The sequence below is a fragment of the Stegastes partitus genome, unplaced genomic scaffold (genome assembly GCF_000690725.1).
Source record: "Stegastes partitus isolate 25-593 unplaced genomic scaffold, Stegastes_partitus-1.0.2 Scaffold849, whole genome shotgun sequence".
NCBI classification, from domain to species: Eukaryota; Metazoa; Chordata; class Actinopteri; family Pomacentridae; genus Stegastes; species Stegastes partitus.
In genome coordinates, this window is record NW_007578580.1 from 268,887 (window position 1) to 286,599 (window position 17,713).

The 17,713-nt window shown below is 39.5% G+C and overlaps 1 protein-coding gene across 1 annotated transcript in view; it reads right to left on the reverse strand.

The window, feature by feature from the left end:
* Nucleotides 1-17,713, reverse strand: part of LOC103365520 (glutamate receptor ionotropic, kainate 2) — a gene marked incomplete at its 5' end in the record, with an annotated part of 88,599 nt that overhangs the window by 29,035 nt on the left and 41,851 nt on the right. The window contains one exon of the mRNA XM_008292976.1: nucleotides 5,447-5,697. Within this exon, the coding sequence (XP_008291198.1) occupies nucleotides 5,447-5,697 (251 nt within the window). The remainder of the gene's footprint in view (nucleotides 1-5,446; nucleotides 5,698-17,713) is intronic.

Consider the following 17,713-nt stretch of genomic DNA (forward strand, 5'->3'; position numbering starts at 1 on the left):
TAATGTATTGATTAGCTAATTTATCCCAGGTAGCCTTATTACAAGGGTTGCCTTATCTACAAGCCTACAAATATGAAGTGCACTGCTTGTAGTTAGGGAGCAAAAGTCATCATTGTCATCATCTACAACTGGAGCACCATCCAATGTTCCTCTAGTTGACCTTTTGACCAGGTATATCATCTTTGGTATCTTACTTAAAAGCAGATCACTATCATTGTTGTCTGTGAGCAGGTTTGTAAAAATGCTAAAAATGTGACTGTATTTCATGTGTTATTCATAAATAAGATGCTACATAGTTAAAGTCTTAATTACATTTGGACCTTTTCATTGAATTTTGTCATCATAAATGAAGCAATATATACATTATTAAACAGAAGTGAGCACAGCCTTGTTCAGTATAGCTTAAAATTCAAATTATGTCAACATTAGGGGGGGGATGTCCGATGGACACATAAATAAGAAATTAGTGGAAACACAGTGGCAGCAGTACTTAAGAGCTTTAGACCAAGCCATAGTACCACTAGGTCAGAGTGGCAGTGGCCATTCTCCTGAAATGCCATCATGGACAGTGTAGTATCTGTACCATCTACCTTTGAAAAACTGATGGGCTACCAATGGAAATCAAAGTTTCAGTGAAAGCTCAGTCTGTGGGATGGACATGCATACAATTGGCTGTTATAGATGGCACCCAAGAAAGTAGACCCTTGCTTCCTTTGTCTGAGTCAGTCATAAAGAAATGAAGGTGGACATAGGAATATGTGAATTGCACTAGTGAAAAGTATACTGTAGTGCAGCGGTCCCCAAACACCGGGCCGCACAGAAAGAAGAAAAAAAAGTTTGATTGTTTTGTTTTTATTTCAGGGTGTTTCATTTTGAAAAATAACTGGCTTGTCTTCCCGTCACTTCCGTCTGTGGTTGTTTTCCGCATTTGACTGTCAGTTTTCATGACCAGCCGTTCAACGAAGCCGTCAGTCTAACTGCTGCCAAAATGTATAAAAAACAAACGTATCCGGAAAGCTTCTTTGGAAAGTGGGAGTGCCGAGACAGAAGAAAAAGTAAACACATATTTGGCAAGTAATTTTATTCGTGAAACTTTTTAATAGTAAAAACAAATATTTTTTGTTATGTGCACAATGACCGGTCCGTTGAGAACTTTCTTGCGTAAAACCAGTCCGTAGTGCAAAAAAGGTTGGGGACCACTGCTTTCGTGGACCTTCATTGCATTGAGTTTCTTCTGTGGGGTATTTAGTTTTATTGTAATAATTAAACAGTTAGTTTTTGTAATTTGACACAAGTGGGGACACCCGACTGTTCAAATTAGCAATACGTGTCAGGTATTTAAAAGTTTTAAATACTTTGATATTTGATTGGTTTTGCACAGGCCTGTACTCACCTCTGTTGTATAATGTATCAGTGCTAATATTATACCTGATATTAAGCCATCTTCTTTATATAACAAAATTAGATGTATTTTGCAATGGTAGGTCAACTCTTTGCTACTAACATATTCTAAACTGAGGGAAAGAAATATAGTCATTCATTTTAAAGTCATAGCATTCAAATGTCTTTGCCTAATGTAATAAAAATGTGTAAACCTTTCTTTTGTTTGGAGGGAGTGGAAGTTATTAATACTGCATGTACTTTCCACTTCTGAAAACCAGTAGAAATATAAAATAAAAGCTGCCTTAAATTCATTCATTCTATCCCAGGAGATGTTTGCCTGCTCAAGATCACTTTTTGTATTGTCTATGATTGTAACAGAAGGCTTCCCAATAGCTATTGACTGTACTGCAGGTCATAAACATAATTTGGCTAGTAAACATTTCTTTGATAAAATAATACTATTCATCCTGTTCATTGTGACCTTTACAGTGTATCGTATTGTGTCATTGCTGTACTCTCACAGGAACAGCCTTGTGTTATGTATGTGTTTGTGCTGTATACTGCGTGCGTAGTTTTGCATTCATGTGTGTCTTATGACATTTGATGTCCTGAGTGAATTTGTTCAGCTAACTAACACAACAAGGAGTGTCTGAGTCATCAATACAAGGCTACTGGGCTAAGCTAAAACACTATATGATCAACACAATCAAACGTTGAAGGAAACTTATTCAGGTTAAGTAAGTACAAGTCCACAAACCGGAATTTATGCTTCTGTCCTCCGATGAGAGCCCATTACTTTTTCAGCAAAATAGCATGAGCAGAGAGTTTGCTTAAAGGATTTATGCCATCTCTGCTCATTTAAAGTATTGAGTAATTGTTCATTTGCTAATTGCCCTCAAAGACTTTGGAACACATTTTCAGCTAGATATATCAATGTAATCAGAACACAGTTCTGACAGTGTGACCTATAAGACAACACAAATACAGCTTTGTAAGAAGTCTAATTTAAAATGTGTGAAAACTGATGTAATTGTCTCAGTATGCAACATCTTGTAAAAAAAAAAAAAAATCCCATATTTTATCTCAGACATTTTTCCATTTCAGGCTGCAAGGTGACTCGGTGGTTAGCACCGTCGCCTCACAGCTAGAAGGTCGCCGGTTCGCGTCACGTGAGGACACCCGGGATCTTTCTGCGTGGAGTTTGCATGTTCTCCCCGTGCAGCGTGGGTTCTCTCCGGGTTCTCCGGCTTCCTCCCACACAGTCCAAAAACATGTTGAGGTTAATAGGTGATTTTAAATTGTCCGTAGGTGTGAATGTGAGTGTGCTTGTCTGTCTCTAAATGTAGCCCTGTGATAGACTGGTGACCTGTCCAGGGTGTCCCCTGCCTTCACCCTTAGTCAGCTGGGATAGGCTCCAGCCCCCCGCGACCCTAGTGAGGATTAAGCGGTGTATAGAAAATGGATGGATGAATGGGTTTTTCTATTTTCCACAAAAACATAAAACATCTTCATTTTACACATTTACAGCAATAATGTCCAATTTTGACATTGTGTCTTTTTCTCTTTGCTAAAAAGACAGCCGCCTGTTCACTGTGAACTCTTACAATAACAGTGGGGATGCAAAACTATATCTATGTTTTGTTGTGTGTTTGTTTGTTTTTTGTCTTTTTATGTATTTGCTTTTAATCCCTCAGCCTGATTTACATTTTCTTTTCTACATATTAGCTTGCAGATCTTTTAAATCTCTTTGGAGTTACTCTGAGAGTCAGTTATGAATATTGACCAACATGTTTTAGTGTCTACCTTACAGTAAACTGTGAGTGAGCTGTGTGTATATATATATATATTCCCCAGAAGGGAAATTCAATTATTATTTATTATATATATGTGTGTGTGTGTATATATATCATAATACAAATACTTAGATACTTACTTTTTTTTTCTGCTAATGAAACCCGTCTTACAAAAAGTCCTAATTAACATATCAGAATATGTTGTAGTTCATAACATTGGTAATATAATACATACTAGGATTTATATGGACTTGTTGATTTCATCCATCCATCCATTATCTATACACCGCTTAATCCTCACGAGGGTCGCGAGGGGGCTGGACTCTATCCCAGCCAACTAAGGGCGAAGGCAGGGGACACCCTGCACAGGTCACCAGTCTATCGCAGGGCTACACTTAGAGGCAGACAACCAAGCACACTCACATTCACACCTACGAACAATTTAGAATCACCAATTAACCTCAACATGTTTTTGGACTGTGTGGGAGGAAGCCGGAGAACCTGGAGAGAACCCACGCTGCACGGGGAGAACATGCAAAGGATCCCGGTGCCCCCACTGGGACGTGAACCAGCAACCTTCTAGCTGCGAGGCAACAGTGCTACCAACTGCGCCACCTTGCAGCCCTGTTTTTTTCATAATATATCAATTTATTAATTCAAATTCTCTTTCATACAGTTCATACTGCTTGAAACCTAATGTAGGAGTAGTAGTAGGAAAGTAGTTGAGATATGTTTGGGGCAGGTTAAGTGTGTATACTACTAACATAACAACTTTACCTCAGTTTCCCTTTAATAGACTTCTGCAATATTTTGTATACTGTTCTACAACAATTTAGTAAATTGTTTCAGGTTTTCATTCATGACAGAGTTGTGCTTTGAGAATTCAATACCAATACCATATATATCAGAGTTTAGAGAAGTGCATTACTGAGGAGATTCCTATTCCCAAGCCTTTTTGCAAGGGCATGCTGACTTATTGACTAGCATCACAAAGGAAAATATAAGCAAAAGATTATTAGTAATTATCTTTTGCTAATATTTCTCTCATGCAAAAGCTAACTACTATTCAACAAGTGCGATCACAATATTCTAAAATGAGCATTTACTGCCTTTATGCAACAGTTTTGGCAAAACAGAGCATGTTGTTGTTTCCCATAGCAAAGTGACTTTTGAAAACCGTAACATGCAGACAGTGGAAGGAGAGGAAAACGCCTGCTGACATGAGTGGCCAATGGCAGGCTCATACCTGCAGCGTGTATCCGACTCAGACTAGGCTGAAAGCAACAGCCGATGCAACATTGCATCATCACCTGTTCATGTCAGTCTTATCTGATGCAATCGGAAAGAAATATTGCTATATACTTAGGAATTTGGGGCAGCAATTGCAATTTTAAAGGGTGATGCACTTTCTTTGAACACCAGTTTATGTGTATATCACTGCTGTAGGTTTTGTGTTTTATATACTTACTATCTGCATTTCTTTGGTGGTGCAGGCTTTTATATCAGCAACTAGTTCGTCCCAAAATGTTTACTGTGAAGCTCTAATGAAAGTCATGTACCACTGCACGGTGTGCAAGCTAATTGCACCAGATATGAACAGTGAGAACAGTTCTAGCATTAACAGAATGGCAGTTTGCAGAGTGGAAATGAGCAGCAGCAGTGGACAGGTGGATGCTAGTGGATGTGACTGGTAAAGATGTGGTTCATGCAGCAGAGCAAACCTTTGCAATACATGTGCGTGTGATCCAACTATGTTTTACTACCAGCACTCTAAATGTTTTATTAAGCTGCTCTTAGTGTTTCCATTCCTTTAGGGCTGTCAGAAAAAGTAGCTTGGGGAAGTTTTAGATTGTATTAGATTACAACAAAAAAATGTTTCTGGAGTTTTTCTTGAGGTCATTTGAGATGGTGGTTAAAGTCTAGCTTGGATCCATGGTGACAGCAGAATTCCTCACGTTTCTTATCTCGTTGTCGCCATTGGGCCTAAGTGAATAAATGCAAAGAAACCAACCCTTATCTTATTGTATATGATATGTTGTCATTATAGTGTGAGCTTCCGCAAACAAACAGGAAACTTCTTTAAATTCTATACTTGAAATGCTAAAATATAAAATAAACATACTTAGCACATATTTTGTTTCATTTTAGCATTTATAGATGTATTTGTCTTTGCCATGAGACTGCTTTTCATGGCATGTGTTGATACAGTAAGAAATTCTGCTATCATTCTAAATAACAAAGCAGAGATAAATGTGAGAAGTGTGTCTTACCTTCTCAAGCTGTGCATTCTGTTTGGACTTGTAGAGGAACTCTCCCACGGCCACAAACACGGAGAGAACAAGTCCAGCCGCCAGGACGATGAAGATCCCTCCAATATTTTGCACCCCGAGGGCACTGGCCTCCTTACTCTCCTCCTCAGGACAACCATTTCCTCTCCACCACTTCTCCTTCATCATGTGTAACTTCCCTTCCTCCTGAAGCTGCAGAATGGCAATAGTGATCTTATCTCTGTATGGGGAGCCTAAAGGACCAAAATACATGATGACTCAGTCAGTGCTTTTAGCTTTCACCTAGTGGAGGACACAGATTGTCATTGTTATTATAACAGGTATATGAAGGCGTGGGAAGATAGCATTTTTTTTTTTTTTTTTTTGTCGTCTTCTTTAAATTAAAATTATGATTTGTGTTTTGATTAGTTTCTGGAATTCAATCAATCACAGAGTTGGGTTGTAGTACTTGACTATATTTGATATAGAAATGACGTATTCATCCCATTTTAAGTCTACTGCCACTAGTATTTAAAATAACTGATACTAAGCATATTTTACATGGACTAACCCCCAAAAATTCTGCTTCATATCATCTAAAACTGTATTTTTCTATACAGTATTCTTTCTGATAAAATATGATTGGATTTTGATAAATCAATATGACGATTGAGCAGAACAGTAAATTTAGCTCACACATGTTCAGTAGTCAGTTTTAGTTATTCATTTTAAACGATCCTGTTAATTCTTCCCTGTCTCATTTACTTTTTTACACATAGTGAAGAACTACACTGAACAAAAATATAAACACCCCATGTCAGATATTGTTGCCATGTGGAGTTAACAACTGTAAATGAGCAAGTTATGCAGGAGCGTGCCATTGGCATGTTGGATACAGGGATGTCCACCAGAGCAGTAGCTGCACGGCTCAATGTCCATTAGGATCATAGGCCATGTAAGAATTCGTTTCCAACAGACTGGCACTACTGCAAATCGACCTCATCCTCGTCGGCCACGTGTGACCACTCCAGCACAAGATCGCCACATCCGGCTCGTCCATCTGCGGGATTGGCTAAGACCAGCGACAACACAGCTGATGAGACTATTGGTCTGCACAACAGACGCATCACACCTCAGACTGTCCGTAACCGCCTATGAGAAGCCAACTTGCATGCTCGGCGCCCTCACCGTGGTCTGGATCTCACTGCTGTCCAACGTAGGAACCGACTCACATGGGTGAATGCACATGTCCGATGGCCCTTGGCACGCTGGAGAAGAGTGATGTTCACAGATGAATCCAGGTTCCAGTTGTATCGTGCAGATGGAAGACAGGGTGTCTGGTGACGCGTGGGTGAACGGTTTGCAGATGCAAATGTTATGCCCAGGGTTGCCCATGGAGGTGGTGGCATTATGATGTGGTCAGGCATCACATACCGGCATAGAACACCATTGCACTTCATTGAAGGGAACCTTAATGCACAAAGATATCGGGACGAGATTCTCACCCCAATTGTTGTGCCGTTTGTGCGCCAGCATGACATCACCTTTCAACATGACAATGCCCGACCTCATGTTGCCCACATCTGCATGGAATTCCTTCAGAGGACATTGAAGTTCTGGACTGGCCTGCATATTCGCCAGACATGTCCCTAATAGAGCATCTTTGAGATGTTCTGGATAGGCGTGTCCGGGACCGTGTTCCAGTTCCAGGCAATGTGGGTCAGCTCCGTGTGGCACTCCAGGAGGAATGGAGTAACATTCCACAGGCCACCAAAGACAATCTGATCAACTCCATGCGAAGAAGATGTGTTGCTCTGAGAGACGCAGCTGGCGGACACACAAGATACTGAAAAATCAAATTCCTCAACCTGACCCCTATCGTGTTCAAAGGACTGTCAATCCGCTACAAACCGCCATACCACGATGTTATCAATGCCGATATGAAGATCAGTAATTACTGAAAATATATTTTGAGTTTCTATATATTGCGTAACCCAAATGTTCATAAAACTCTTATATTTGACATGGGGCGTATATATTTTTGTTCAGTGTATTTCAGAACAACAGTAAAGTTGGAGAACAACCATAAATACATCCTACCTGTACAATTAAACACACTCAACTCTCTGAAAAATCCAACTGAGGACATTCACCCCATTTAAATAAACTCCACTAAAACCTGACTACTTAGGTTAGGTTTCTCCAACAGCTACTAACAAAATACATTTTAACAATTACATAAACAGGTTGTTTGCATTGTCTCATGTAAAATTATTAATATTATATATCTTTTTTTTCTATCTATTATCCAAACAGCTATGACTTTTAAGACCTTGAAAAACAAAACATGAAACACAGATTGCTAGGAAAAAGGCAAAATGTGTCCAGCATCTCTCGTTCATAGTCAAGACCCTTTTTCAGTTGGGTCGTTTTAAATGATGGAATAATGACTCTATCAGAAACTCTAAGTCCACATTTCATACATTCGCAACAGAGCTCGAACCCCATTCCTAATAAGAACTTCAAGACATAAAGGTTTTACACTTCAAACACATGCACTGTCATTATTAGAACCATTATTATCATCATTCAGTTATAATGCCGCTGTGCATTTAAATGTATAGCAGCAAATTGATGATTGTATTAGGCTGAGGGTAGGTTTCATCCATGAAGTTGAAAAACAGTTGCAAAGTATAACATAGTAGGTCACATAGTAATATGGATCACCGCGAAAATTCTGTCAATGCTAGAATGAACGTATAGTCGATGTATGTTGGTGCTTCAGCTGCAGAAATTTTTGTCAAGTGAACATAAATGAGATATGTGTAAAATAAGAGACCTTTATTTATGTATGCACTTGGAAAAGAAACAAACCAACAATAAAAGATATATCATTCATCCTCATATCCTTTGGATATTGGTTCGCGCAAAAAAAAAAAAAAAAAACAAAACAAAACAAAAAAAACCCAAAAAACACAGACATTATTAAATCCCAATGCAATTCACAATTATACTAAATCCTTTAATATTACAGACAGTAGCTTAGCAGTAGCAGTAGCAGTAGGCTTACCTGTGCTGTGACTGCAATATTTAATGCAAAGTATTGGGTATCTTTTAGTGGACCCCACAGAAATTGTATATGTTTATGCTGTTTGTTATCCCTCTTGTCTTTGATACCACATTGCTCTCACATGCATACACAGTGATTATAATAATGATAGGACCAACTGAATAAACTCAATTATGTATAAATATACTGTCTAGTATTGATACCGATGTAAGTATTGCAAATGTTTTTTGTTGTTGTTGTTGTTGTTTTTTTTTTTTTACAGATTAGCTCTTTTTGCATCCCCATAGCTGTTTTCAGCCTGCTTCAAAAATGTTCACACTGTCCAGATTACAAGACTTCTACACCTGCCAAAAGCAGTTAACTGGTATTTAATTGTATATGTCCCATATTTGTCAGCATAGTCAACATTTTTGTGGCTAAATGTCCATAGAATTTAACTTCATTCTTATTGTGAAGCTATACGACATATTGTAATTTGCATCTTAGGTTTACATTCACTGAACTGAGGCTAAAGAGTAGGAATTGGATTTAAATTCTACTTTGGTTAATGACCAATTTGTATTTTTTTTTTAACAACTTGTACATTTTTGTTATTTCTTTGTGTGCTAAGTAGCAAATGTTAGCTTACAAACATGCTAAAATTTGATTTCATTTAACTGCTAATAATATATCAGCATTGTCATTTCAAATTTTTTATTGATTGTAATTGTTTTTATCTGTTTTGTATAAATATTCTATCTTTTTTGTTCCAAGTTAAGCTTTGGTTTTTAGTTGTTTTTTCTGTTTTGTTTGTTCTTATTTAATTTAGAAAAATCAATGCTTGCAGCTTTATTTAATGGATGCTCGGCTTTAAAACCTCTTACCTATTGTCAGTGAAGATTTTGTACATTCCATTCTGCTTTCCAGTGTATTTAAATGTACATGTTTACTGTTTTAAATTATTATTACTCATGGCTACAATTACCATTTCATTGTCCCCACAGGCTCAACAACACTAAACTAATAAACCTAAAATACCTCTGCGGGGCTCATATTTCGACTCATTTTACCTGTATAGCTGCATAATTAAAACCAGTTGCCATAGTTAATCTGTGCTAATGTTTTCACTGTGAGCTGTTTCCTTGCCATAATAAGTTAACATCCACAAAGTAAGCCTTGAAATGTTCTCTCCTGTATACATGAGATGTCTCTGCAGCAGCAAATGAGATTGTGTTCTCCTCTATTTCCCCAGCAGCCCTGCACTTCTCCTCCCACTCCAGCAAGGTAAAATACTTCAGCAACTTCCCCAGCTCTCCTGATCAAAAACAGTCGCACGTTGAGATCACTGATTAAACCTGAAGGGTGAAGCCTTGAAAAAAATAAAAAAAGAATCCTGCCAGACACCCACTTCTCAAACCGCTCTGTGGTACACAGTACGCTGCAATCAGGATGTTAATGCAGCTTGAATTATTTAAAAAACTAATAACACCTATTATTGCAAACAATTAGAACGAGCTCTCCCTGGAGCACAGGGGGAAAAACATGTTTAGATTAGAAAATATGATCAGTTTTCTAGCTGTAGTGCAGTAGAGATCACTGTGATTAGTAGATAGTATGCAGAAATAGTTTAGCAACATTATTATGCTGTAAACTCAAAAGACCCTAAACAGTGACAATGATAAGCTGCACTCCCTCGGTAGAGCAGAGCTTCCAGCCGTAGCACTCAGCCTCATGGCAGTGTGGCAGTCACAAGGCCATGCTCACACTCTTTAACATCTCTTCTGTTCTTCTTCTATGCCCAAGGGCTTCTGGTATCTGAATCTTTATTTCAGAGCAAGCAGCCAGCACATTTCAAAAACATCTATCACCATGGTGATGGAAAAAAAAAAGAATCCTGTTTTGGTCCTTGTTATTCATTGCTATCTACAGTGGATACGTTCCCTTCACTCTAGAGTGGAACAATAAGCCAACGTGTGCCAGATAAGTCACTTGCTACTGAAAAGACACAGGCATATTTGAAACTGGGCCAACTCTGCCCGATCAAAACAAACAGGAAGACCTCAGATGTGATATCATGGTCAGGATGAACACAAGCACTGTGTCATACAGTAGAGACCTGCGATGCACTGCGCCAGCTCATTCTTGGCAACAGTCATAACCCACATTCTCATGAGCATAAAATGGGTGGAGAATCTAAAGCCTTCTGACCCACTGAGTTGAAAATAGAGCAGCAGTGCCTCCTTGTAAGGGTTTTATATCAGAGTTGCAAATATACTGCACACCATCAGATCTGCCACCATTTTCAAGCAGTGAACCAGATGGCATTGTGAGGTTGGCTTTGACAACCTCATACAGAACTCTGCAACTCATCCCTGCTCCTGTAACAACATCACTCCTTTTCTTATCGAACCTTCACGGTAGATTGAGATTAAAGTACATCACTTTACTTACAAAACCCTCGATAACCAGACCTCCTCCCTACTTAGTCCGACTACTTGGTCCTTAGACCTCCGCCAAGCAGCTCATTCCCACCCATGTTGTGATTTCCAGCCAATGTTAAAGTCCTGCATTCATTTTATCTACACTATTAGGTTTGTGGATAATCAGAATGGTCATTCTGTACTCTCAAACATTTTGTACACGTACATTATTTCTGCCATTACTTACTGGCTTTTAAGCTGTTAGCCAACACAATGCTAGGTTGGCATAACTACAGTGATTTTATTGCTGACATAAACAGACAGGGAGTAACTTAAGCCAGGTTAGCACAACTTTAGCAATGCAACGTGAATGAAAAGCATGACCGACGCAACAAAGCAGTCGTCATGACACATGGAAGAGAGTTAAAGTGAAACAGGAGACATGTTGAGTCATTGTTAATGTCACAATGTTGTGATGAACTTATCTGTCAGTAGCTCTGCTCAGCCCACTCCTTTAATGTAGCCTGACTGTAGCTTCCTCATGTACTACTGAGAAGACAGCGGTGAGGACTGAGGACTGAATGGATTTGGAGATCCATCTTTGGACAAACGGCGCAAGGATAGTATTCTGCGCGACTGTGACACTTAACAGCATTCACCGTTTTATGACAGAATAACCAGACAGTAAGCCAGAACATCACCAAAATTTTAAAATATGTTCATTGTGCCATTATCAACATTTCCTGAGAATTTCATGAAAATCCGTTCATAACTTTTCGAGTTATGTTGCTAAAAAAAAAAACAACCAACAAACAGATAAACACCGGCTAAAACATAACCTCCTTGGCAGAGGTAATTACATAAATAAAATATTGTTTACATTAACTCAGGGAGTAATCCTCATCTGCCCCTGTTTCTTCTATACAGCATGTTTGATTGATGTGTCGATAAATAAGAATGTAGAATATTAATTCTGGAGACTGACTTTGTAAAGGAATGTATTTTGTCACCTTGGTAAGAAAAAATGACAATTCCTGCTGTTTGAAAAATTAACAAAAGATTTGACTTTAAAAGATATCATACCACTATTCTTTCTTTCAGCATTTTCAGATGAAATAGAGAGAATGCTGATTTGTCACGTAACATTTGTTCTATGTTCCATGATTTGATTGTCATTTTTTATACATGGATTTTCTTAAGGATTTATAGACAGTGTTAGATGTTTCTTTTTCCTGTTTTTAGAAGATTTTTGCTCTGGCATCACCTGAGCATTGCAGTAGTATTCAGGTATTTCAGGTATTCAGATAAGCTGAACTGTGCAAAATGTTTCGTAACAAAAAGTAAAGATACCTCTATGATTAGGGTTGTAAAATAAATAAACCAGTTTTTCACATGAAAATGCATATCCATCATTACAACCTACTACTTTCGGGTAGCCATCACACGCACATTTCTTTTTATGTCGTTCCCTTACTGATGTTCCCAGTTGTCTTAGATTGTTTGCACTCTGCCGTAACCTCTAGTATCTCCCTGTCCTGACACTTGTTTAACTGTAGATCCACCCGTGTACCTTCTGACTGCCATGGCAGCAACACTGCTTTTAGTAAATGTCTGGCACTATCACTTCCACATCACCGACCTTACAACTGTGCCATGGATTTGATCCCTGGTAACCCTCTGCCCACTATTAAACTTTACAATCTGTCTAAACTCAACAAAGAGGCCAAGAACATCAAGCCCGATGCCTTTTCTTGTCAGTTTGCACCACCTAAGAAGGACTCCATGCTTGAAACCATTCTCCCGTCCTCCTGTGTGGTCATAGCAGCCAGATTGAGAGATTGAGCAGGTGATCCAAGAGGCACAGCAGGACCACCCACCTCCAGAGAACTGTCCTCCAAATTGCCTGTTTGTCCCAAAGTCACTCAAGTCAATGCTTCTGTGGCAACACTCCTCCAAAGTTGCCTGCCATCCCAGATTTCACTGTACCCTCAACCTTCTTTCATTTGCGAGTCTAGAGGCCCACCAGCATCTCTCGCCATGGCTGGTCCCATGTAGCAGTGGACTTGTTTACTGGTCTACCTCCCTCAGAAGGTAATACTGCTATTGTCATTACTGTAGACATGTTTTCTAAAGCCATTCACTCCCCTCTGCTCTAGAGACTTGCTAACCTCCGTTGCATGTATTTAGGCTTCATGATATTCCCCAGGACACAGAGTCAGATTGTGGCCCCCAGTTTGTCTCTCAAGTATGGAAGGCTTTCTATCAGGCATTGGGGACTTCAGTTAGCCTCTTACCTGGATACCAAATGCAAACTAATGGCAAGACAGAGTGGATTAACCCAGATCTGGAGTTGCCTCTTCATTGTGTCACAGCATGTCATCCCGTTGCTTGGTCCACCTATCTCCTTTAGATAGATTATCCTCATAACTCCGTGATCAACTCGGCCACAGGCATGTCCCCATTCACGGCAGTGATTGGTTTCCAATCCCCACTCTTTCCTTGGTAGGAAGTGGAATTCGCTGTTCCTTTGGTGCAACACCACCGCTCGGGGAGCACTTGTCTGAATCGCTGATAGAAAGACAGACTAGCACTGTACCCAAGCTTCTGCATACCAACCTGGGCAAAAGGTTTGGTTTTCTACCAAAACTTCCACTGCACACCGACTCTCATAAGCTAACTCCTAGATACATTGATCCATATGAAATAGAAAAGCTTATTAACACCAGTGTAATGAGACTCAAACTCCTTTCTGTTGTAAATGTCGATCCTGCATTTCATGTTACTCTGCTAAAACCTTTCTCCAGCAGTGCTTTGATGTTTGGGTGTTTTTTTTCCTTCTTCCTGTTCTCATCACTGACTTTTAGCATGTGGCTGAGGGTGTGGCTTGACTTATCACAGCTTGCTGATTGAGCACACCTGCTAATCATCTCACCTCATCAAGAAATACATAAAACAATGATTTCTCCTGATCTCCAGTGGCAGACTGTTCCGCAACTATAGTATAGTCACAGCGAGTCTCCGGCCACCTTGAGGGAAGCAAGTTTTCATCTCCAGCAACCAATAATACATCGTGTGTTAGTGAAGAAAAGGCTAGAAATCCAAATATGCTCCAATGTGTATTTTTAGCCAACCAAGCACAGTTGCAAACACAGTTACATATACTTGTAAAGGCCATGCTTATCATGGTAATCTTGAGTTGCACTCATGCAGCTCTTAATGCATTTTGGTTCTTAATAGATTTATAAAAGCTGTTCTGGAAAATCTCCTAAATCTGCTGGGTCAGAAGTATACAGCACTGTGAAAAGTATGTGCCTTCCTGCAGATATCTTTTAATGTGGTATTTTTGTCACACTTAAATGTTTCAGATCTTAAAACTAATTTCAATACAAGACCAATATAACCCAAGAAAACACAAAATGCGTTTTTTCAATATGATTTTATTTATTTAAGGAAAAAAACTGTCCAACCCAACCGTGCTCTATGGAAAAAAGCAATTGCCCCCTTAGCTACCAACGTACCAAATGACCACATTCATTCAGCAACTGGGTTCAGTTTCACCAGCTACACCCACATATGATTACCGCCAGGCTTGTTGAATCTAAACATCACTTACAGGGGTCTCAAAAAGCAGCACATGATGCTACGTTCTAAAGAGATTTAAGAAGAGATGCAAAATAAAGTCATTGACATTTATCAGTCTGGAAAGAGTTACAAAGACGTTGCTGAGGCTCTGGGATTCCAGCAAACCACAGTGAGAGCCATTATCCACACATGGAGAAACATGGAACAGTGGTGAACCTTCCCAGCAGTGGCTAGCCTAGCAACATTTTCTAAGAGCGTGTCAACATCTCATCCAGGAGTTCACAAAAGAACCCAGATGAATATCAAGAGAACGGCAGGCCTCACTTGGCTCAGATAAGGTCAGTCTACATCAGGGGTGTCAAACTCATTTTCATCCTGGGTCACATAAGCATCATGTTTACCCTCAAAGGGCCAGTTGAAGCGCTAAGACTGTATAAATGTACCGACTCCTTAACATGTTGTTAAATAATTGTCTCTGCATTTGATTGTTTTTCATTATATGTACAACTATTGTGCATGTCTTTATCTAAAAGTAAAACACATGTAGCAGGGCTCCAGACGAACTTTTCCAATGGTAGCACCGGTGCTGCCAACTTTCTTTGTTGGTTGCACCAGTGAATGATTTGGTCGCCCGCCCCCTTGTTTTGGTTCAGCATTGCCACAGCTATTAATCCACCATGCAGCTGATGAATAGCTGTTTTTGTATAACTTAGTTAAGTTGCAGTGATTTTCAGTGATACAAGACTTGATATTTGTAAAATGTTTTAGCCTGAAAATATATTTATTCTGTCACCAATCCTCTTCTAATATCACTCATTAACTGGACACAGGCTAATCACTTGCCGAACATGTGTATGAGTTGATGGTACATTTTACAGATGTTCCCTGAACGCCTCACGTGCTGGATCCGGTAGAAATTGTGATCGTTGTTAAAATGTGACACTTCCAGATTGAATGTGGGGCTACTTTTTCTTCTTAACTGACTCAGTCAAGATCTGTCTGCCTGCACCTGAACACTTTCATCATCAGGTGTGTCGGACCTCTCCCTCTCTCAACTCGCTTTTATGCTTTTTTGTTTGTTTGTATGTTTGTTTGTTTTAAACATCATCGGCTCTGTATTGTTGTGTCATTGGAACACAGCAACAGTGAAATTGACTGTTTTACCGTCAGGCAGAGAGAGACTGAGTCAATGAGGAAGAAATATGACTATTTCCAACCACAATAACTGGAGCAGCAGCTACCTGTGCTGACTGAAGGAACCAGATCAACCTGATGATCATCGTTCATGCTCACAATGCGACCACGTGACACTTCAGCTGGCACACGCTCATAAATGGTCACACATGAGAACATGTTGGTCTCAGTCTGGAGCCCTGTGTAGGCACATTGCTGTGTTATTATAATATACATAACATTGTATTACGTTATATTATATCAGGTAAATCCTATTATTTATCAGATTAGGAAACACACATCACTCGTGGGCCACATAAAATAACGTGACGGGCCGGATTTGGCCCGCGGGCCTTGAGTTTGACATATGTGGTCTACATGATTCCATACTAGAATAAAAGACACTGGGCAAAAATGGCATCTTTGGGTGAGTTGCAAGGAAAAAAACACTTCTGACCAAAAAAAGAACATAAAGGCTCATTTGGCATTTGCAAAAAAAAAAAAAATCTAAATGAGCCCCAAGACTTCTGGATAACATCCTGTAGACAGATGAGTCAAAGGTGCAACTTTTTGGAAGACATGGGTCTCGTTACATCTGGCATAAAGCCAATACTGCATTCCACAAGAAGAACATCATACCAACAGAGAAACATGGAGGTGGTAGTGCGATAGTTTAGGGCTGCTTTGTTTTCACAGGACCTGTAGCCATGAATTCTGCTCTCTACCAGAAAGTTCATGAACTGAAGCTCAAGCATTAATGGGTTATGCAGCATGACAATGACTGAAAGCAAACAAGCAGGTCCACCTCTGAATGGCTCCAAAAGAACAAAATTAAGGTTTTGAAGACACCAAGTCAAAACCCAGCCTTAAATCCAACTGAGATGCTGTGGCAAGACCATAAAGGGCAGTTCATGCTCAAAAACCATTTACACACGTGGACAAAATTGTTGGTACCCCTCGGTTAATGAAAGAAAAACCCACAATGGTCACAGAAATAACTTGAATCTGACAAAAGTAATTATAAATAAAAAATTCTATGAAACTTAAGCAATGAAAATCAGACATTGCTTTTGAACCATGTTTTAACAGAATTATTTAAAAAAATAAACTCATGAAACAGACCGGGACAAAAATGATGGTACCCCTAGAAAAGATCAAAAATAATGTGACCATAGAGACATGTTCAATCAAGGTGTGTCCTCTAATTAGCATCACAGGTGCCTACAAACTTGTAATCAGTCAGTCGACCTATTTATAGAGTTACAAGTAGTCACTGTGCTGTTTGGTAACATGGTGTGTACCACACTAAACATGGAGCAGAGGAAGCGAAGGAGAGAGTTGTCTCAGGAGATTAGAAAGAAAATTACAGACAAACATGTTAAAGGTAGAGGCTGTAAGACCATCTTCAAGCAGCTTGATGTTACTGTGACGACAGTTGCACATATTCAGAAATTTAAGATCCATGGGACTGTAGCCAACCTCCCTGGACTTGGCCGCAGGAGAACAATTGATGACAAATCAAGAGACGGATAATACAAATAGTAACAAAAAAGCCCAGAACAACCTCGAAAGACATTGAAGGTGAACTCCAAGGTCAAGGTACATCAGTGTCAGATCGCACCATCCGTCGTTGTTTGAGCCAAAGTGGACTTCATGAGAGACGACCAAGGAGGACAACATTGTTGACAACAAATCATAAAAAAGCCAGACTGGAATTTGCCAAACTGCATGTTCACAAGCCACAAAGCTTCTGGGAGAATGTCCTATGGACAGATGAGACAAAACTGGAACTTTTGGCAAGGCACATCAGCTCTATGTTCACAGATGAAGCATATCAAGAAAAGAATATTGTCCCTGCTGTGAAACATGGAGGAGGCTCTGTTATGTTCTGGGGCTGCTTTGTTGCATCTGGCACAGGGTGTCTTGAATGTGTGCAGGGTACAATGACATCTCAAGACTATCAAGGTATTCTAGAGAGAAATGCACTGCCCAGTGTCAGAAAGCTTGGTCTCAGTCACAGCTCATGGGTCTTGCAACAGGATAATG